Source organism: Oryctolagus cuniculus, chromosome 8, assembly GCF_964237555.1.
Source record: "Oryctolagus cuniculus chromosome 8, mOryCun1.1, whole genome shotgun sequence".
In the NCBI taxonomy this organism is placed as follows: Eukaryota; Metazoa; Chordata; class Mammalia; order Lagomorpha; family Leporidae; genus Oryctolagus; species Oryctolagus cuniculus.
In genome coordinates, this window is record NC_091439.1 from 1,193,997 (window position 1) to 1,213,614 (window position 19,618).

The window sequence follows — 19,618 nt, forward strand, 5'->3', positions numbered from 1 at the left end:
CAGGGGTGGGGTGGGGGGAAGTGGAGCTGAGGTTTAGGGCGGTTGGACCGTCTGGTGTTTATCTCAAGATGCCTCTGACGCTCTCAGAGCCATGCCCAGACATGATCTCACTCTCTCGTTCAGTCATCCCTGGAGGCAGAAGGGAGTCTGGCAGCAGTACTGCCCCCACTTCACAGGTGGGAAAACTGAGGATCACACACGCACGGAGCCAATCTGTTGTCCTGGGGTACTGCACCCAGCCCCAGGGAGCTGGTTGAGAGGTGTTGGACAGGGCAAGTGCCTCAAAAGCTTAGGGGGTGCCCGTGTGGCCCTGCACAGGGCTCTGTCTGCAGCAAGCGTGCAGCCAGTCCCCCACCGCGAGAAGGGTCTACGGCTCCCCAGTGGAACCTGTTCTCAGGCACAAGCCAGGAGGGTGGGCCTTTGCGGCGTAGCCCAGCCTGCAGGCTCCGGGGCTGCCCGGGGCCCACACGGCTCCTCTCGAATAGCCTGCCTTGCCATCCACCCTGGCCAAGAAAAGCTGCCAGGAACCTAATCGGAAGCCCACCACATCCCCAAGGAGCGCAGAGCCGGCCGGTCAGCAGGGCGGGTGGGTGGCTTTGCTCTCATCAGCCAGCTACTGTCCCCAACCCCCGAAGGCGGAGGGAGGAGGGGCCGGTGGGGGAGGCCTGTGTGGGTGAGGAGCCCAGACTTGGCTGGCTCTTCGGATTCCTCCCAGCTGGCGGCGAGGAGGAAAGGTCAGGCTGAGCCGAGCGAGCGGGAGCTGGCCACGCTGCAGCGCCCTGCGCAGGACACGCCGTGGACAGGAGGACGCTAAGGGCAGCCCCCAGTGCCCAGCCCTGTCCCCTCCCCGCGTCCGGCCCGCCCCGATCGTGATCACTTAGCATTTAGGCTGTCACCCTCAACCGACTTTTTATTATGGATCAGAACCTCGCGTTCCCGAACCCCAGCCCTCGGCGGGACATCCAGTACGTGTCAGCGAAGTCAGAAGAAAGTTACTTAGGTCGTCATCATCTCAGACAATGCCCTGGCGGGTTAAGACAAAAGGCGGGGGCCGCGGGTCCCGGGGCGGACACCCTGGCCGCCGTGACGTCATCGGGCCTGTGACGTCACCGCCGCGGCGCCCCGCACCCTGCGGGCCAGATGGCGTCACCATCGGAACCTGCGTAAACAAGTATGCGCTCGGGGAGCCGCGGCGAGAGAGAGACAGAAAGAGACAGAGAGAGAGAGACAGCGCGCTGACCCTGGGGCAGGAGCCGGGCCGGAGGTCCGCTCGGCCCCACAGGGCGTTAGGCCCCCTGACGGGCTGGCCCCGCCCCGGGCGGCCGGCGCGGGCCAATCCGGGCGGGCCGCGGCGCCACGCAGCCTATCAGCGGCCAGGGCTCGCCGGGCGCTTCCGCGTTGGGCAGCTCGCCGGCGCGGGCCGGGCCGCACGCTCGGCCGCAGCCCCGCCTGGCCGCTGCGCGGGGCCCGGGCCACCGCCCGCCGGGGCCCGATGGCCTCGGAGGACCTGGCGGGGGCGCTGGCGGCCGTGCTGGAGGGCCGGGGGCTGCGCGTGCACAGCTGTGACTCGGGGCCGGCCGGGCAGCCGCGAGCGCGGCTGCGGACCAACGTCTCCTACGTGGTGCTGGCCGTGTTCCTCAACGAGCAGGTGAGCGAGCCCGCCGGGCCCTGCTGGGCACGAAGACACAACGGCCAGGGCCGGCGCCGCCTCGCGCGTGGCGTTCCCCAGTTCTGCAAAGCACTCACTCACGCGCGCCTCGCAGCCCTGTGGGTGGCCGGGTGCACAGAGGGCTGCGCCCTGGCCCTCGGTTCCTGCAGCACAGAGCTCCCCTCCCCCAGGGCCTAGCACGGTGTGAGCTGGCTCCCCGGGACGTCTGAGGCGTGGCCTGCGCCCCCCCACCCCCACCCCCGCCTGGTTATGGCACAAGGCAGGCTCACGCTCAGATCTGACCCCTTGTCGCTGCTCTGGGTCCCTGTTGTAGGCTGTGAGATAAGAATCAGAAGGGGCCAGAGCCCCAGGTGGGCCTGCATGGGGGTGTTGGGGGGGGATCAGAACCCAGACCCCAGAGTGAGGACCTGCCACTAGGCTGTGCACCCCATGGGGACGCGGGAGACACACAGTGACACAGTGGAGACACACGCGCAGCCCGATCTTGACCCACAGAGAGCAGCTGGCTGCAGGCCCCCCGCCCCCAGGGAGGGGGTCTTGGGCAACCCCAGGGCAGGGAAGGGCCTGGCTGGCTGGCCTCTCCCGTGCGTGGTGGAGAGTGCCAATCCCCTCTCCCCTCAGGACGAGGTGCTCCTGATCCAGGAGGCCAAGAGAGAGTGCCGGGGGTCGTGGTACCTGCCGGCGGGGAGGATGGAGCCCGGGGAGACCATCGTGGAGGCCCTGCAGCGGGAGGTGAAGGAGGAGGCGGGGCTGCAGTGTGAGCCCGAGACCCTGCTTGCCGTGGAGGAGCGAGGCCCCTCCTGGATCCGTTTTGTGTTCCTGGCTCGTCCCACAGGTATGGCTCTCCTGGGGCAGTGCCGTAGCCGCCTTCCTCCGACTCCTCCACCCCCACCCTGTGGTCTTCCGGTGAGATGAGCCCACTCCCTAGCCAGCCCTGTGCTGACTGCTACAGCTCTGGCACTGGCAGACCCTAGCCTGGGGAGGTGGGAGTGGGGGAGGCTCAGCCCCGGCCCCGGCCCCGCTCGGGGTTAGAACCAGGGTGGCCTGCCGGGTCTGTGTCCTCTGTGAGATCCGGTGCTTCTTCCCACCCACACCACTGCTCCTGCCCCCACTCTCCCCTAGGTGGGACGCTGAAAACCTCACAGGAGGCTGATGCGGAGTCCCTGCAGGCTGGCTGGTACCCACGCAGCTCCCTGGCCACTCCTCTTCGAGCCCAGGACATCCTGCACCTGATAGAGCTGGCCGCCCGGTACCGCCAGCAGGCCAGGCACCCTCCCGTTCTGCCCCAGGAGCTGCCCTGCAGTGTGGTGTGCCAGCGGCTCGTGGCCACCTTCACCGGTGCCCAGACGGTATGGGTGCTGGTGGGCACGGTGGGGGCGCCTCACTTGCCCGTCACGGCCTGTGACTTCGCCCCTATGGAGCAGAGGGGCGGCCTGAAGGTGGCCGTGCTGCGGCTGCTCCAGGAGTGCCTGACCCTGCACAGTTTGGCCGTGGAGACCAAGGGGCTGCTGGGGTTGCAGCACCTGGGCAAGGACCATGCCGACGGCATCTGCCTGAACGTGCTGCTGGCGGTGGCTTTTCGCAACCCGGGCATCCAGGAGGAGCCCCCGAAGATTCGGGGTGAGAACTACGCGTGGTGGAAGGTGGGGGATGCAGGCCTGCAGGGCCAGCTCCTCCAGAGGTTGCTGGACTGTTCTGCTGTCCCACTGAACAGATAGGTGCCCTCCCCGAGGGACGCGGAAGCCAGCAATCTGGGCTCGTGCTGCATCGGCAGCAGAGGCTGCTCTGGGTCTCGGGGCCTGCGGGGAGCAGGCTACCACAGTGCATCAGAAGGGACAGTGCCTTCACCAAGCAAAGGGTCCAGAGGTCCAGGGCCCTGCCGCCAAGGGCACACGATGCGTCTCCCCCCCGGGTTGGGGAGGGGGACGCGGGAGCATCCTGGAGTCTCGTTGTTCTGTGTGCACCCCCATGAAGGCCCCGCCCTGGCCTCTGCGGGCACTTGGGGCTCCCAGGGGACCAGGAGGGCATCCCTTGCTGAGTAAACAGGTGTTGCCACCTGCCTTTCCTGCCCAAATGTCTGTGTGGGGAGGACACGAGGGGGCTGCTGCTGTGTGGCCCCCGGCTCAGCAGTGGCCGCCGCCCAGGCCTTTCCCTGACAGTGTGCTGGCACTGGCACCGGGCAGGACGTCACCGAGGGGACCACAGCCCCAAGGGAGGCTCAGCTATAACCCTGCGGGGTGGAGCAGCGGGCATCTGCAGAGAGCTGCCGGTGGGACGGGAGCTGTGAGTGGTGTCCCCGTCTCTGCCCAGCTCCATTCTCCTGGCCCGCCCTGGGCCGGATCCTCCACCGCCTGGCCTTTTCACAAGTCCAGTCCAAGCTGGAAACCCTTTTCTCCACTGCCCCCAGCCCAGGCCACCCATGGTGGGATTTCTTTCAGCTTTGCGAAAAACACAAGGGGAAAAACCACAGGGGACAAAATGTGCCACTGGCTGTGTTCAGGCCTGTGTCCAGCCACGCTGGGGAGGCCGGGCTGGATGGAGACCCCCCCAAGCCCCCAAACACAAAGTCTGTTAGATCATCACCGCTCCGACAGACATCACCACGCACGTCAACACGCGCCGTGCTCGCGGACACCGGGGCCCCCACCCCTCGGCGTCTCTGTCGCCGGCGGGCTCCCGGCCCTAGGTGAGGTGAGCATAAGAGACTACTGCGCAGCCAAGTCTGGCTCCTGGCAGGCGTGGGGGAGCGTCAGATTCGCATCGCCACAGCCTGTCTCTATTTACAGCCCCCCCTCACCCCCACCCCCGCCGCCCGGTGCTGGAAAAGGAATTTGTCTTCCTGGGGAGGTGGTGGGGGGAGCGGGAGATGGGCCCGAATTAGCAGCCGAGCCCTGGGCGGAAGGAGAAGGCTGGAGAGGAACACACACGCCAGGTCCACGCGATCACACCGTTTATTGCTGTACTGTCTTATAAAGACACCGCGCAAATGCCAGAGCGCACCGACAGAGGGGGCGCCCGCACACCCAGACCCCCGCCGACGGCCACGTGCCCGTGCAGGCACGCTCCCCCGGGGCAGCAGTGGGCGAGGCGGAGGTCACGGAGTTTCCTTCTCTTTCCTGTCACCTCCTGGCAACCTGCTCCCGGCTTCTAGAAGCGGCGTGGGCAGGAGAAGGAAGCGAAAGGGGCTCCAGCCTCCGCCTCGGCCTCCTCCTCCTCCTCCTCGCCCAGAAGCCCAGCCAGCAACTGCAGCCCCGTGTGAGGTAATGCCTGGCACCGCCCGCCCGTGTGCTCCTACAGGTCGAGACAGATTCGGCTCAGGCAGGGCGGCAGCCCGGCCGCGGAGGGCACGCGGGGAGAAGGCCACCAGACCCGGCTGCCACCGGCGCCTCGGCCCCTTCCCAGCAGGCCTCCCTCGGCACCCTCAGCTCTCGGAGGAGGAGGGTGCACCCTCGGGGGCGCTGGGCGCTGGGCTGGAGGCTGCGGCGCCAGGCCCCACCTCCCTGGTCTCTGACCTCTCCGCCCAGGTGTTCTGGACCTGCCGAGACGGGTTCAGAAGGCGCCAGAGAGAAACCAGCTGGAACTGTAGCCTGGCACCCAGCTCCCCAGGCCCTCTCCCGCCCTGGCTGCAGCTGCACCAAGGTTCTCATTAGCAGCTGCCCCCGCCTGGGCACGGAACATGCTTTGGGCATTTGCCATGGGGTGGTTGGGAATTTTGCAACAGTCTCCAGGACAGAGCGGGAAGAGGGGCTTCCTTGTCACTCGGTTCCTGCCCTGCTCCCGGGGTTAAGCCAGCGAGGCAGGAAAACAGTCAAGTCTCAGCAGCTGCTGGGGGCCCTGGCGTCACACGGCTCCCGACCCCATGCCTGGCCTGGCCTCCTGGCCAGCCCCGGAGCCAGCAGCTCACTCCCTCTCTTGCCCCTGGCATTGACTCACAGGGCTTAGCCCCGGGCACACACGGCCACTCCGGAGGATGATAGGCACACGACACAACAGGGTTTGGGGGCTCCAGGTGGAGTTCACCCAGCTCCTCCCGGGGAGGGGGGCCCCAGGCCTGCAAGCCGCTTCTCTCACCCCGCAGCACCTGGGCCTGGGAGGCCCCCGCCCTGAGACCCGGTCCCAATGTGGTCACCGGCCCAAGGCTGCCTGGGAGCCACAGCCCCCCACCAAGAGGAGAGGGAGGCAGTGCTGGGGCAGAGGTGTGGACAGGAGTCTCCCGGCTCAGACTTGTCCTTCCGGGGGCGGGGAGAAGTTCAGGTGAGGACTGTGTGGGGGAAACTTGACAAAAGCGATGGCAGCCAGCTCCTTGCAGAACTCCTCCAGTACGACCACGCCCTGCAGGAGGGTCTGGTGGTCCAGCCTGCGGGGAGGATGGGGGGGTGGGCAGGTGCGGCGAACGGCTGGGAGGCGGCGGCACAGTGCCCAGGGGCCCGGGTTCCCGCCCCTACGGGAGGCTCCTCCCTGGGCACCCACTTCTCCTGGGTACTTACTGCTCCCCGGGGCCCTGGCCCATCAGCTGCCTGCGCACCAGGAGCAGTTTGCCTGGGAACTGGGGTACCCTCTGAATCCTCTGCATCAGGTCCCCAATCACCTAGAGCGGACACCCCAGAGTGAGACGGGCGGGGCGGGAGGAACTTGTGTCTTCTACCAGCACTGGCAAGGGCGCCCCCTGCAGCGCGGCCAGTCCCCTGCTCTCCACGCCGCCCCGATGCTTACCCTGACGAGCACCGAGAATAGGCTGCGGCAGCCGGGGGCCAGGTTGACATAGGGATCCAGGAGGTACTCGTGCACGTGGGGGTGGGGGAAGAGGGCGAGCCGGGACAGGACTGACGTCACTTGCAGGTTCAGGCTGTACGGCTGCAGGGGACACGGCAGACGATGCCCGGGGCTGGCAGGGGTGCCGAGCGCTGCCGTGCTGCCCCAGCCAGGCGCCTGGGCAGTGGGAACGGGTGCGGGGGTGGGAGGCTCACGTGATGCGTATGTGTCACGGACTCCCCAGGGCCGAGAGCCAGAACGTGTCAGGGCGTGTAGCGCAGCACAGGCGAGACGGGGCTTCCCACCCGGGGAAGGGCTGGGGCTGGGGGCTGCTGCGGAGCTGAAGCCCCCCCTCCCAGTCCCACCCCGCTGTCAGTCCCTGCTCTCCTGGGGGCCCCGGAGGTGGGGGGGGGTGCCTGTTGCCTTACCTGATCCAAGATCCGGGACATTCGGTCAAACAGCACTCCGAGGAAGCGGCCCTCGAAGAAAGGCCGCTCGGGCTCGTGGGGGTCCAGGGGCGCGGGGCCCAGCGGCCAGCCCCAGGCAGCGACGCGGGAGCTGCACTCCTGAAACTGAGGCCAGGGGCAGGGCGGCTTGTGGAGCAGCGGGAGGGGCTCGGGGCTCCCTGGGGCAGAGGTCATCAACCCGGGCCCCTAAGGGCAGCAGGCGGGAGCCAGCAGAGCCCATACTCACCAGGCCGTACGCGTCGTGGACGTATGTGTCGTACCCGGTCTCCTCCAGGAAAGCTGAGGTCTTGGCCTCCTCGGGCACCAGGCACAGGAAGCTGAGAGACAAAGCTAAGGTGTGGAAGGCTCTCCTGTCCCCAGCCCGGGCCTTGACCCTGAGTGCGACAGGGGCTCCCTCCTGTCGCCTGCCCCGCTCCCCACCTGTTGACAATTTCGGTCACTGCCGTCTTGCCCTCGGAGTTGGTGGCCGGAGTGGGGCGGGCCCTGGCGGAGGGCTGGAAGCCGGAATCGGGGAAGTAGGGGTCTTCCTCCAGGTCCCTGTGGTCCAGGCACACCGGCAGCACCCGTGAGCGTGGGAAGGAGCGAGCCAGCCCCGGGGGTGTGCGAGGGCTGGGCCGGGCGGCACTTACAGCGTGTCCTCGTAGCTCTCGGGCTCGGGCGAGCCCCGGGCCACGTACAGACGGCCCTCGAGGTTGCGCAGGACCAGGCTGTGCAACACCCGCTCGTGGGGCTGCTGCAGCAGCTCCTCAAACAGCCGCAGCGTGGCAATGCTGATCTGCGGAAGAGGCAGTCGCCAGGCCGGCCCCTCCCACCGGGCTTCCGACGGGAGGGGGCCGAGGCAGGGGTCACCGTCTGGCTGGGCACCAAGGTGGCAGGTTTCAGGAGGAGAGGCCTGGCCCAGGCACCAGAAAGCCCAGGGAGGGCCTGCCTGCTTTGTCACTAACTTCACGGGAGATCTCCAAGGGCAAGCCACATGGACAGCTGTGAGCTCCCAGTGGCCAGAGCAGGTGCACACTATAGCGTGCAATAAAAAGTGTATGATATGGACTGGTGCTGTGGCACAGTGGCTGAAGCCGCTGTCTGCAGTGCCCATAACCCACGTGAGTGGCTGGTTCGAGACCCGGCTGCTCCACTTCCCATCCAGCTCCCTGCTCATGCGCCTGGGAAAGCAGTGGAAGATGGCCCGAGTGCTTGGGCCCCTGCACCCACGTGGGAGACCTGGAGGAAGCTCCTGGCTCACAGCTTCGGCCTGGCCTAGCTGTGGCTGTTGTGGCCATCTGAGGAGTGAACCAGCAGATGGAAGACCTCTCTCTTTCTTTGCCTGTCTCTCCCTCTCTGCCTTTAAAATAAACAAATCTTTAAAAAAAATAAAAGTATGCCACCCTACGTGAAACAAACATGGCTGCCAATCCTGTCACTGGTTTTGGGGGTGGTTCAGTCCTCGGAGGGAGACTCGCCCAGGAGCACTACGACGGCAGGGAGCACTCAGGGAGTTCTCCCCTCCCCTCCCCCGGCAGGCCAGGCAGCAGGCGGGGTCCAGGGCCCTCCTGCTGTTACCTCATCCGAGAGGTGGTCGCAGTGCCCGATGAGGTGGGCACACAGAGTGCAGGGGTCGTCCTCGGGGCCTTCGGGCTGCTGGTCCGTGCCCAGGAGGAAAGCCACAGCCTCCCGCAGCAGCGCCGGGGAGCGGAGCTGACGCAGCATGGCCGTCAGCAGGACGGTGGAGGTCAGGATGCTGCGCTCAGACCTGCGGGGAGCGGCCCCTTAGGCAGGCCTCGGGGGCCGGAGCCAGGCGGAGGGCGGAGCCGGAGGCGGGGGCGGTGCCACGCCTCCCTGGGGTGCTTACGTCTCTGGTCGCTGCCCCCTTTCCCCACAGACGCTGGGACGGAAGACCTCGCTCAGCCCGCGTGATATGAGCTACATACACATTGGGGTGCAGGCCTGGCCGCCGTTACCCAGCGCACTCCACAGACAGGACTCTGGCCAAGGAGGGCCCTGCCCCCTTAGCAGGAGCCAGACCAGGGCACACCAGGAGACCCGGACATAGCAGGAGCCAGACCAGGGCACACCCAGGAGACCCGGACATAACACTTACACGTGCAGGAGCTGGGGCTGTAGGGTCTCCACGAACAACTTCTCTGCCACGGCTCTGGCCAAGGCATCTGCAACCACCTGGGCGCCAGAAAGGACGTCTTGCACGCACAGCAGGTTCCCACTGAGGAACCACCGCCAGTCCTACCGCAGCGCCAAACACAACAGGAACAGGGGCCCGGCTACCCAGCAGCCCCGCTCAGCTCCCGGACCCCGTGCGTGTGTGCGCCCCAGCCTCTGCTCCACCCAGTGCCCTGGGCGGGGGACAGCCCTGGCCAGGCCCCCATCCCCTGCTCACCGCCTGTGCCTCCATGATGAGGTGGTCGCAGTAATCAAACCAGCCCAAGAAGGCAGCCAGGGCTTCCTTGCCGGGGAAGGAGGCCTCATCAGACGGGGCACTGGGCAACCTAAGGGACAGGGGGGCGGGGAGTCTGCCGAGCGCTCAGGAGCTCCGAGGTGGTCCCAAGGCTGGCCCCAGAGGCCAGGCCCCTTCTCCTCCCGCAGCGCCCAGCGTCGGTTCTCTGGGGGGGTTTTGTGGTAGGAGGCAGCGAAAGCGATGCTCCCCTGGGAGCTGAGAAGGGCCCAGCGGGAAGCTGGGGACTGGCGGGGGCTCCACGCCACCCAGGGACCCAGCCCTGCTGAATCAGGTGCTGCCAATGCCGCCCCCGGCCAAGGACCCACCTCCAGCTGATGCCCTCAGAGGCGGCCACGTCTGCGGGGTCCAGGCAGGCGGGCATGGAGTGGTAGAGCCGGCAGAGGTGCTCGGCGATGGCGGGGCAGCAGGGGCTGCGCTGCGCCAGGTAGGTGGCCGCCGCCGGGGAGGCCACGCTCACCAGGAGCAGCAGGTTCTCCCGCGCCTTCAGGGCAACCCGACTCTTCTGGAAGACAGGGCACGCACTTGGACCCTGACGTCAGCCCCTCCCCGCTGTCCTCTGGGCCCCGGCCCCCGCCCTCCCCAGGTCAGCACCTTGCTCTTGCATAGCCCAAGCAGTGATGTGATCAGGCTGTTCTCCCCCGCGGCCCCATCGGGCTCCTCGGCCTGCACCCCACGGGGCTCGCCGTGCAGGTGGGGGGCCCCGTCGGGAGCCCTGCTGTGCGACGGGTCCTTGTCCCCGGGGCCGGCTGTGTCTCTCGGTGGGCCAGCTGGTTCTCTGGATGGCTTCCTCCTCCCTACCATCTTTTTACCCTGCCAAGAGAGTGGAGGTGAGGCCAGGCCTCCTGGGGTGCCCCGCCGAGCATGCAGGGTGGGCCTGCCGTCAGGGCCTCCGCCTGGGGCTGCAGGGGAAACTGCCCAGTGCCTCCCAAGGGCTCCCGGCCCTTCTGACTGTTGCTCACTTCCAGGATGTAGGCCAGCAATGCGGGGTCCTGCTGGATCTTGGAGCAGAGGACGCTGGTGAACTGCACCTCCTCCTTTTCCGTGAGGGACCCAGCGGCCGTCCCCCCAAGTCGGAGAAGTTTCTGGAAGACAGTGGAATGGAAACAGGGGGGACCAGGCTGGCAGGGAAGAGAGCGCCCCTCCCCACCGCGCGCGCACACGCGCACACACACACACACACACACCCCGCGTGCGCGCCAGGCTCCCCGAGCTCCCTGGCCCCTCACCTGCGTGTGCGCACACACACACACACACACACACATCCCGCGTGCGCACCAGGCTCCCCGAGCTCCCTGGCCCCTCACCTGCACGGGCCTGTGGACGCTGAGGTAATGCAGCAGCGGGTGCTGCACCTGGGCCAGGACCTTGCTGAAGAACTGGAACACCTGCTGCCGCATGCCCGGCGGGTACTGCAGGCCAGGGACAGAGCGCCCTGTCACAAGGGAACCGTGGCCAGCTGCCGCAACCCTCCTCGGCCACCACACCCCACCCAGCACCTCCTGCCTGGCTGTGCCGCCATCACCGGGCTCTTCCCAGTCCCCAGGTTCCGCATCCCTGGATCCCACCCCCGGCAAAGCCAAACATCCTCTGGATGCGACCATCCGGCTCCTCCCCCACCAGGACTCCTGTTTCAATCAGGCCCAGCACACTTCCGGGACTCGGGACACCTTTGCTGGGGGAGGGGGTGCTGGCTGAGCAGAAGGGGGCAGAACCCCCACCAGGTGCAGGCTCCTCCAGTGAGACAGCTCAGTGCCCATCCCCCACCCCGAGCCAGGACTGCACGGAGCACAGGGAAGGCGGGGACGCCCGGTCCAGGGGCACCCGGGGCCCGCCCACCTCGGCCTTGCCCAGCGTGCATAGGGTCTCCAGGATCTTGTGCTGCAGCAGGTACTCCAGGCAGGGCCCAGCCTCGCCGGCGGCCGCCTGCTGCCCCTCCTCGTACACCAGGATGTCCAACATCTGCTTCAGCCGCCAGGGGATGTCCGTCTTCTTGGCCGGGGTATTCTCATCTAATGGAGATTCAGGCAACAGGGGGATGGGGGTAGGGTAGGGGTATGATGAGGGCCTCAAGGGCCGGGGAGGGGGCGGGGCGAGGGCAACCAGGAAGCGGACAGGTTCACAAGTTGCAAAAGGTGAAAGCCCTTTTGGGGGCCGGTGCTGTGGCCTAGCAGGTTAAGCTGCCACCTGCAATGCTGGAATCCCATATGGGCCCTGGTTCAAGTCCTGGCTGCTCCACTTCCCATCCAGCTCCCTGCTAATGGCCTGGGAAAGCAGCAGAGGATGGTCCAAGTGCTTGGGCCCCTGCACCTACATGGGAGACCTGGAGGAAGCTCCTGGCTGGTGGCTTCAGCCTGGCCCAGCCCCTGGTCATTATGGCCATTTGGGGAGTGAACCAGCAGATGGAAGATCTCTCTCCCTCTCTGTAGCTCGCTCGCTCTTTCTCTCTCTTTCTTTCTTTCTTTCTTTCTTTCTTTCTTTCTTTCTTTCTTTCTTTCTTTCTTTCTTTCTTTTTTGACAGGCAGAGTGGACAGTGAGAGAGAGAGACAGAGAGAAAGGCCTTCCTTGGCCATTGGTTCACCCTCCAATGGCCGCCGCGGCCGGCACGCTGCAGCCGGCGCACCGCGCTGATCCGATGGCGGGAGCCAGGTGCTTCCTCCTGGTCTCCCGTGGGGTGCAGGGCCCAAGGACTCGGGCCATCCTCCACTGCACTCCCTGGCCACAGCAGAGAGCTGGCCTGGAAGAGGGGCAACCGGGACAGAATCCGGCGCCACGACCGGGACTAGAACCCGGTGTGCCGGTGCCGCAAGGCGGAGGATTAGCCTATTGAGCCACGGCGCCGGCCTTCTGCCTTTCAAATACATAAAATAAATCTTAAAAAGAAAAACCCTTTGGGGTAAGGCCCAGGCCATGAGCACATGTGCCTGCCAGCCCACACCTGCTCCCCCCAGGCCTGCACCTGTCTGTTCCGGACTCACAGTGGGCAATGCTGCTTCCCGCATTACAGGCCGTGGAAGAGCCGCGCCCACACAGCAGTTGGTAGGGCTTCCCTAGAGGAAGCTTTCCTACTGGGGACAGGCCGGCCGTGGGCACGCCCCAGGCCCAGGTTCCCGAGCAGGCAGCCTGCCTAGCCCTCACCTGCCCCCGCCTCTGGTCTAGGGAAGATCGTGAAATTAAAGGCCTGTCTCTGGGCGAAGCCCCAGGTGGCTCTGAGGCAGTTCAGGATCTCCCGGTGGACAGTTAGGTTTGCCCCCTAGGGAAACGAGGCCAAAGGTGGAGAAACTGATATTTGGCACCATTGCGGGGGTGGCTGCTGGCACCTAGTGGGCAGAGACAGAACTGCTGCTTAACTGACTACAACCCAGAGGACCAAGAACCTCCCAGCACTGGTACCCGTAGCACCAGGATGGAGGAGTCGGGTCTGCCAGGCGCTCACAGCATCCCTCCCCATGTCCACAGACCACATTTCAACTTTGTGGGATTCCCAGGTTAGAAAGAAGGCCTTTAAGAAAGGCATAGGCTGGGGGCTGGCGCTGTGGCATAGCAGATAAAGCCACCACCTGCAGTGCAGGCATCCCATATGGACGCCAGTTCGAGACTTGGCTGCTCCACTTCCAATCCAGCTCTCTGCTGTGGCCTGGGAAAGCAGTAGAAGACGGACCAAGTCCTTGGGCCCCTGCATCCATGTGGGAGACTTGGAAGAAGCTCCTGGCTTTGGATTGGTGTAGCTCGGGCTGTTGCAGCCATCTGGGGAGTGAACCAGCAGATGGAAGACCTCTCTCTCTCTCTCTCCTCCTCTCTCTGTGTAACTCTGACTTTCAAATAAATAAATAAATCTTAAAAAAAAAAAAAAAAGGCACAGGCTGAGGCCCAGCGCCATGGTCCAGTAGGTTAAGCTGTGACACCGGCATCCCATATGGGCGCTGGTTCAACTCCCAGCTGCTCCACTTCCAATCCAGCTCCCTGCTAATGTACCTGGGAAAGCAGCAGAAGATGGCCCAAGTGATTGGGCCCCTGCCACCTATGTGGGAGACAGGATGAAGCTCCTGGCTCCTGGCTTCAGATCAGCCCAGCCTTAGCTGTTGTGGCCATTTGGAGAATGAACCAGCAGATAGAAGACTTCTCTGTCTCTCTCTCTGCCTCTGCCTGTTTGTAACTTTGCCTTTCAAATAAATAAATAAATAAATAAGAAGGAAAGAAAGAAAGAAAGAAAGAAAGAAAGAAAGAAAGAAAGAAAGAAAGAAAGAAAGGAAGGAAGGAAGGAAGAAAGAAAAGCAAGGCATAGGCTGGATTCAAGCCCAGTCTGAACTCCAGATGGAAAGCTAAGGATACGGGACACGGTTACCTGGCAACCAGCCTGTGTCCACACCACAAACTGACTACCAGGTGGCCAATCCGACTCCAGCCCTTCCCTCGGGGATCCTGATGGGCCCAACCTACCCGAGATTTCGACCCTCTGATCCATCCCAGACCTCTTCAAGGGACCTGAGGGTGGCTCGGGGAAAGGGGGACTTGCCACACTGCTTTTCATCCATAAATCTGGGAGGAGTGGGCGCCATGGTGCAGTGGGCACCCTCATTCCATGTTGCAGGGCTGGACCAAGTCCTGGCCACTCCAGGCCTCTAAGCCAGCTTCCTGCTAATGTGCCTGAGAGGCCACAGATGTGCTTAGGTTCCTGCCACCCACATGGGACACTCGGATGGAGTTCTTGGCTTAAGGCTTTGGCTTGGACCAGCCCTGGCTGTTGTGGGCACTGGGGGAGAGAACTAGTGGATGGAAGATCTCTCTCTCTCTCGCTCGCTGTCATTATGCCTTTCTAATAAATAAAGCAATCTTTACGTAGGTTAGCAAACTGCCTGTAAGTGAGCAGGACTTCTCGGAGTCTGACCACCTGAGGGCTCCACCCAGCTGTTAGCTGGGGTGCCAGGAGCCACCTCTGCCTTCCTGTCCGACTCAGCCCTCACACCTCGTCTCTCCCTCGAGGTCAGGGGGAGGCCAGCAGCTAAGCGATCAGGAACCCAGCAGGCCCTGGGCTGTGTGTTTCTCCTGACCGGGGCACCCGCCCGGTGAGGCGGCCGGCGCCTCCCTCCTCGCTGCGTCCTCGGGGCCCACCTGTGCTCTCGAGGTAGTAGTGGGTGATGCCCTTCCAGTGCTCCACAAAAGCCTGCAGCAGGTCGATGCTCGGCTCCCGCTGTGGAGAGAGCAGAGACGCCGCGTCAGCGGGGGCGCCCAGGCTACAGGACCTGCTGTCCCTGGCCCTCATCAGAACAGACACCCCACGCGCCCACCAAGGATCGGGTCGGGCGGAGGAGGCACTCCGTGCCCGGGGTTTCCAAGGGAAGAGCAGCACACCGTCCCCGAGCCTCGGGGGCTCCGTCTCTGCACCTGGCCAAGGACTCCCCAGACACCCCTCCCCTCCTCCCCGGCTCGGCCGCCCTCTCTGTCCTGGAGGGGTTAAGCCTGGTTGGGGGGAAAACAGATGGACATAGATCAGAGTGGGGTCATTCTGCAACAGACGGATGTAATAGGGACACGAGAGTACCCCCCCCCTTCCCAAAGAAAAGCGCCATCAAAGGGATACAGATGGAAGACGAGGCCAAGACAACGCTTTCGGGTCCCCCTCGAGCTGGGCCTCAGGAGATCCACGTTCAAGGCCACAGCAGGCTCCTGTTCAGCCAGATACCCAACATTAGCCCAGTAGTAAGGGTCTTCCCAAGCCTCAGGCTGCGCCCCACGCCCTCCTCAGCCAGCTCTCAGCCACTCTCCCTGCAAACTTCTCCCAAAGAAAGGCCGTTCTCCCTCCTTATCGAGTCAATGTTTACAGGAGAAAAACGCATCATCAAAAGGTCCCGACCTCCAGGTCTTTGTGCAGGCGCTCGTCTGCCTGGGGTCGGGGAACCCTGTGTCCCCTGCCCGTGTCCAGGACCCTGAGAGTGGCCAGCGAGGCCAGCAGAGGGGGCTCTCTGCGGGGACCCGTCTGCACACACATCTCTCTCCAGCCTCAGCTCGGAGCCCAGTAGCTCCTTGGCGACAGCCGTCAGCGTCATCAGTGCCTACCAGCCTTGGAGAACTGGAATCCCAGCGAACAAGCCAACGGGATAAGCCAAGCGATGGAGACGGAGCCATCGGGAAAGAGGGCCAGGACAGACTCCCCTGGGCGCCTGCCTGAGCCAACACTGGCAAGGCAGAGGTGGCGGGCTGGTGGGAGGCAAAGACGGTGCCTGCAGGGGCACCTGGGGGAAAGGCGGGCTGAGGGATGCCCCCCCCCCCCGCCCGTGCCAGGCCAAGCTGAGAAGTCTGGATGTTGGTTCGCAGCTGTCAGGGAGTGGGTCGTTACCATGAGCAGTGTTTTAGAAGACTCATGGGTAGGAGATGCGTCTAAGGCAGGAAGTGCTTAGAAGGCCATGCACTGCGACAGGGGAGGAAGTGAGGACAGTCGAGACTCTGAGACCGTCCCCTCTGCTGGCTGCTTTCAAAGTTAGGTGCAGGGACCGCAACGCTTCCCGCGGCAGTATGTCCCACGCGCCGCCGCTGCAAACATTCCACGTGGGGTGATGGGGCCCCTCCCCCTAACACGGCTATATGCAGTCTGTCAGACCGCCCCACACCCAGAGAACACGCACTAACGTTACAATTCCCCAGGACACTCATTCATCCCACAGCTGCTTGTCTTGGAGAGCAGGTGCCTCACTTTCTGAGTTGGGGTCTCCTCTGGCTACACGCCCCACTCACAGTCTCCAGAAACCTCGAGCTGGACTTCAGCCCAGTAGGGGCTGGCACTGTGCCACAGCAGGTTAAGCTGCCACCGGCCACCCTGACATCCCACACGGGCGCCGGTTCAAGTCCCGGCTGCTCCACTTCTGATCCAGCTCCCTGCTCATGCACCTGGGAAGGCAGTGGAAGGTGGCCCAAGTGCTTGGTTCCCTGCACCCACGCGGGAGACCTGGCTGGAGTTCCAGGCTGCTGGCTTTGGCCTGGCTCAGACCTGGTGGATTCAGCCATTTGGAGAGTGAACCAGCAGATGGAAGATCTCTGATTCCCCCTCCCTCTCCCTCTGTAACTCTGCCTTTCAAGTAGAAAACGAATCTTGCAGCAGGCAAAGGAATCGAGGCGGAAGGCGGGTCAGCCAGCACTCAGGCTGTGAGAGGAAAGCAGGACACTGTCCCCTCCTGAAGCCACTGTCACTCCAGACCAAAGCAATCGCACCAGACGATGATAGCACTTTTTAGAAGTGCAGTAATATATTCTCTGCTATGCGGCCAAAGACCCCAGGAAGCAGGTGTAAGATGGCTCGCTGGGGTGGCCCCCCTGGGGAGAGACCCAGACAGCACACAGGGAGACAGAGGAAATGGGGAGGGGGCTGCCTCTCCTTCCCATCACTGGACACCAGGCCTCCTCAGCTGCCTCCACTCCCTCCTGGGATGAAGACCCCCGCCCCCACCCCCCACCCCGCCCACCACCTCCTGGAGCTTTCCCGGAAGGGCCAGTCCTGTCCATCAGATCCCTAAGATGGCTGTTAGTACAGGGGCCATGGAGAAGGGGAAATAACAATTATTTTGGCACCTACGGCAAGGTTTGGGTTTTCTTCACCATGTGCCCAAGGCTGAGCTGAGGGGGGTCTCACACAGAGCCGGTTAGGGGAGAGGGGTGCTGGGAAAGATACAGGCTTGTCTGGGAAAACGTGGTTCCCTCAGCTCTTCCAGGAGGGGCTGCGAGATGGGTGCTTTACTGGGAGCACACCCAGCCCTCAGAGGTGCCGACCTGCCCCCCCCCCCCCCCCCCGCTCTGTGAACGCAGCCCAGGGAGCCGCTGGGACCAGCACTCAGCCCCCAGTGCAGTGACGGAGTGGGGCAGATCCTCAACACCCCCCCAACACACACAGACTCACATCCACGCACGTGCGCGGCCACCAGCCCCCCGCCTCTCCCTAACTCAAGGCCACCTAGCTGGCACCCGCGTGCAGACCCCGCAGAGAGCTGTCCCGGCCCGGGCGCCACGCCACCCCGCGCCCCCACAGCCAGACAGGACTGAGAGGCCGGCCTGCGCCCCAGGGCCGTCTCGGCGGGGTCTGGGGGCGCAGGGCTAGGGCAAAGGAGGCCCAGGGAGGCGCAGGGGGGGTGGGTGGTCGCTGCGTGGCCAGCGGGCGCCCGGGCGGAGGAAGCAGGAAGAGGAAGCAAGGTGGGGACAGGATCTGGGCAGCCGGGCGGTCAGCGCGGTATCCGGGGAGTGCGCGCCGCCCGGAGGAGGCGACCGGAGCCCTGCGCCCCAGGGCGCCCGGCCGCAGGCGGCCGGAAGGGGCGCCGCGGCCCTCGCCAAGCCGGGGGTCCCCCGCCCGCCTGCCCGCCCCAGCTCCGCGCCCGCCCCGGCCTCCCGGGCCTCACCGCCCCCACGGCCTCCTGCAGCAGCGCCCCGAGCCGGCTCAGCATGATGGCGGCCCGGCCGGCTGCGGGCGGCTCCGGGCGGCGGCGGCGGCGGCGGCGCTCGCGGTGCGGGAGGCGGCCCGGGCGCGGCGGCGGCGGCGGCGGCGGCGGAGGCGGCGGAGGCGGGGCCGCTCGCTGCGCCCCGCCCCGGTGGCCGGGTCGGGCCTGGCCGGGCCGGGGGCGCGCGCGGTGCGCGGAGGCCTGGTGCCGAGGGCCGAGCCCAGGCGCGCCGGGCGCCCTTTGACAAGGATTCTCGGTGCGTGGAAAGTTTGTGAGCGCCAAGCCTCCACGCCCCCTCCTCGTGCCCAACACAGTGCTCCTTGCACGCAGGCGCTGCGCGTGGGCTCCCAGAGGGGCCTTAGCCGGGATGCGTGCTGAGGACGCCCCCAGCCCCGAAATGAGCATGCAAAGAGTATCAACTGGCGAGCGCCCTGGCCATGGGTTACGTGGAGTCCACGTCGAGACGCGGGCAAACCGGATGTATTGGGTTGAGTAGTGTGTTGTTGAGTCAGCTTTTCAGCTTTCCCAGTGGCTGTCTGGACACGTTCAGGCCCAAGTGGCCTCTGGGGGCCCGGGAGACAGCCACAACCCAGCCCCTGGTACCTTCAGAGGCACAGGCAGGGCCCCAGCAGGAGGGCCAGCCATGGGAGGGGGCTGTTAGGCCAACTGTGTAAGGAGAAAGGAGGGGAAGAAGCGACCCAGGAAGGTGAGAGCCCAGCAGTTCTAGCTCCGTGCCTCCTCCCGGGGCAGGGATGCAGCCCAGACGATGGAACCAGTGTCTTCCGCCCTGGACTAAGAGAAGGGAGCTCATAGCCCTCTACTCAGCTTCACTTTGCAAAAGTTATTAAAAAAAAAAAAAAAAAAACCAAAAACAAGACGTGTTCTCCAGGAATTTCTTTTATTTATTTGAGAGGCAGAGACAGAAAGAGAGTAAGCAAGAGAGAGAGGGCTAGAGACCTCCCATCTGCTGCTCCACTCCTCTGATTGTCCGCAAGGCCAGGGCTGGGCCGGGCTGCAGCTGGGAGCCGGGGACACATCTCCGTTGCCTCCCAGGGTCTGCAGCAGGAGTCAGGCAGGGAACCGAAGCGTTCTCGTGTGAGCTAAATGTCCACTCCCTTAGATATTATATATAAAGCTCAAATAGAAGGCAGCGTACACACTCATCCGTGTCCTATGGCGAGAGTGCTGGACATCAGGGACACTAAATTCTGCCGACAGGCTAGGGCGCTTGAGGAAGGGCCTTGGAAGAAAGCCTGTGAGATCAGCTGGAAAGAGGGGGAGGGTCTCGCAGGGTAAGCTCTTAGCACTGATTGGAGCAGAGGGCCCGAGCCCCCTGTCTGTCTGCAGGAGGCCAGGGAATGAGTCTCCTGGGGCTCCCCGTGTGTGAATCCAGCCGCCCTCGGCACTGTGCCACCAAACGCACCGAGGCATCAGGTGCTGTGCTGGGGTCAGGGCTGCTGTCCCGTGACCCCTGACAACAATGTATCCACCAGCTTCTCTGTTCTCCTCCATCAGTCTCCACTTATGCCAAAACTCAGCAGGCAAATGTATTCCAATTGCTGCCAGTAAGATTGACTTAAAAAGAGACAAAGGCTTGGGACGCACTGGGCTGCACGGCCTCACAGGTCTCACGTCTGCGTGCCGCTCGCACCCTGCCCACACCTTGGCTGCAGGGACCACGAGCTGCCTTGTGAGTGCGCCAAATTCTCCGGAACCTAAACATCCTTTAGGCTGAGGGTCACATCTGCACCTGCCACACATATTTTCCAGTGAAGGGGCAGGCATTTGGCACGGTGAGATAACTGTACACTGTCTGGGTTCCCGATCCGGCTCAGCTTCCTGCGAA

At 64.5% G+C, this 19,618-nt stretch overlaps 2 protein-coding genes across 3 annotated transcripts; one reads left to right on the plus strand and one right to left on the minus strand.

Moving 5' to 3' along the window:
* Positions 1-1,386: 1,386 nt before the first annotated feature.
* Positions 1,387-3,730, plus strand: NUDT18 (nudix hydrolase 18). The gene is made up of 3 exons (XM_070047329.1): positions 1,387-1,648; positions 2,291-2,504; positions 2,792-3,730. The coding sequence occupies exons 1-3, from the start codon at positions 1,493-1,495 to the stop codon at positions 3,385-3,387; spliced, it is 966 nt and encodes a 321-aa protein (XP_069903430.1). The 5' UTR covers positions 1,387-1,492; the 3' UTR covers positions 3,388-3,730.
* An 872-nt stretch (positions 3,731-4,602) lies between these two features.
* Positions 4,603-17,890, minus strand: FHIP2B (FHF complex subunit HOOK interacting protein 2B). Of its 2 annotated transcripts, XM_070047327.1 has the most exons (17): positions 17,734-17,890; positions 14,465-14,543; positions 11,192-11,364; positions 10,660-10,764; positions 10,315-10,437; positions 9,947-10,165; positions 9,661-9,857; positions 9,278-9,386; positions 8,984-9,060; positions 8,446-8,635; positions 7,518-7,663; positions 7,309-7,425; positions 7,115-7,205; positions 6,850-6,993; positions 6,383-6,523; positions 6,157-6,257; positions 4,603-6,026 (listed from the first exon to the last, which is right to left on the minus strand). In XM_070047327.1, exons 1-17 carry the CDS (start codon positions 17,776-17,778, stop codon positions 5,888-5,890), a joined length of 2,196 nt encoding a protein of 731 aa, XP_069903428.1. In that variant the 5' UTR covers positions 17,779-17,890; the 3' UTR covers positions 4,603-5,887. The 2 variants fall into 2 exon arrangements, with proteins under 2 accessions (XP_069903428.1, XP_069903429.1); XM_070047328.1 differs by lacking the exons at positions 14,465-14,543; positions 17,734-17,890 and having other exon boundaries at positions 10,660-10,787; positions 11,192-11,358.
* Positions 17,891-19,618: the final 1,728 nt, after the last annotated feature.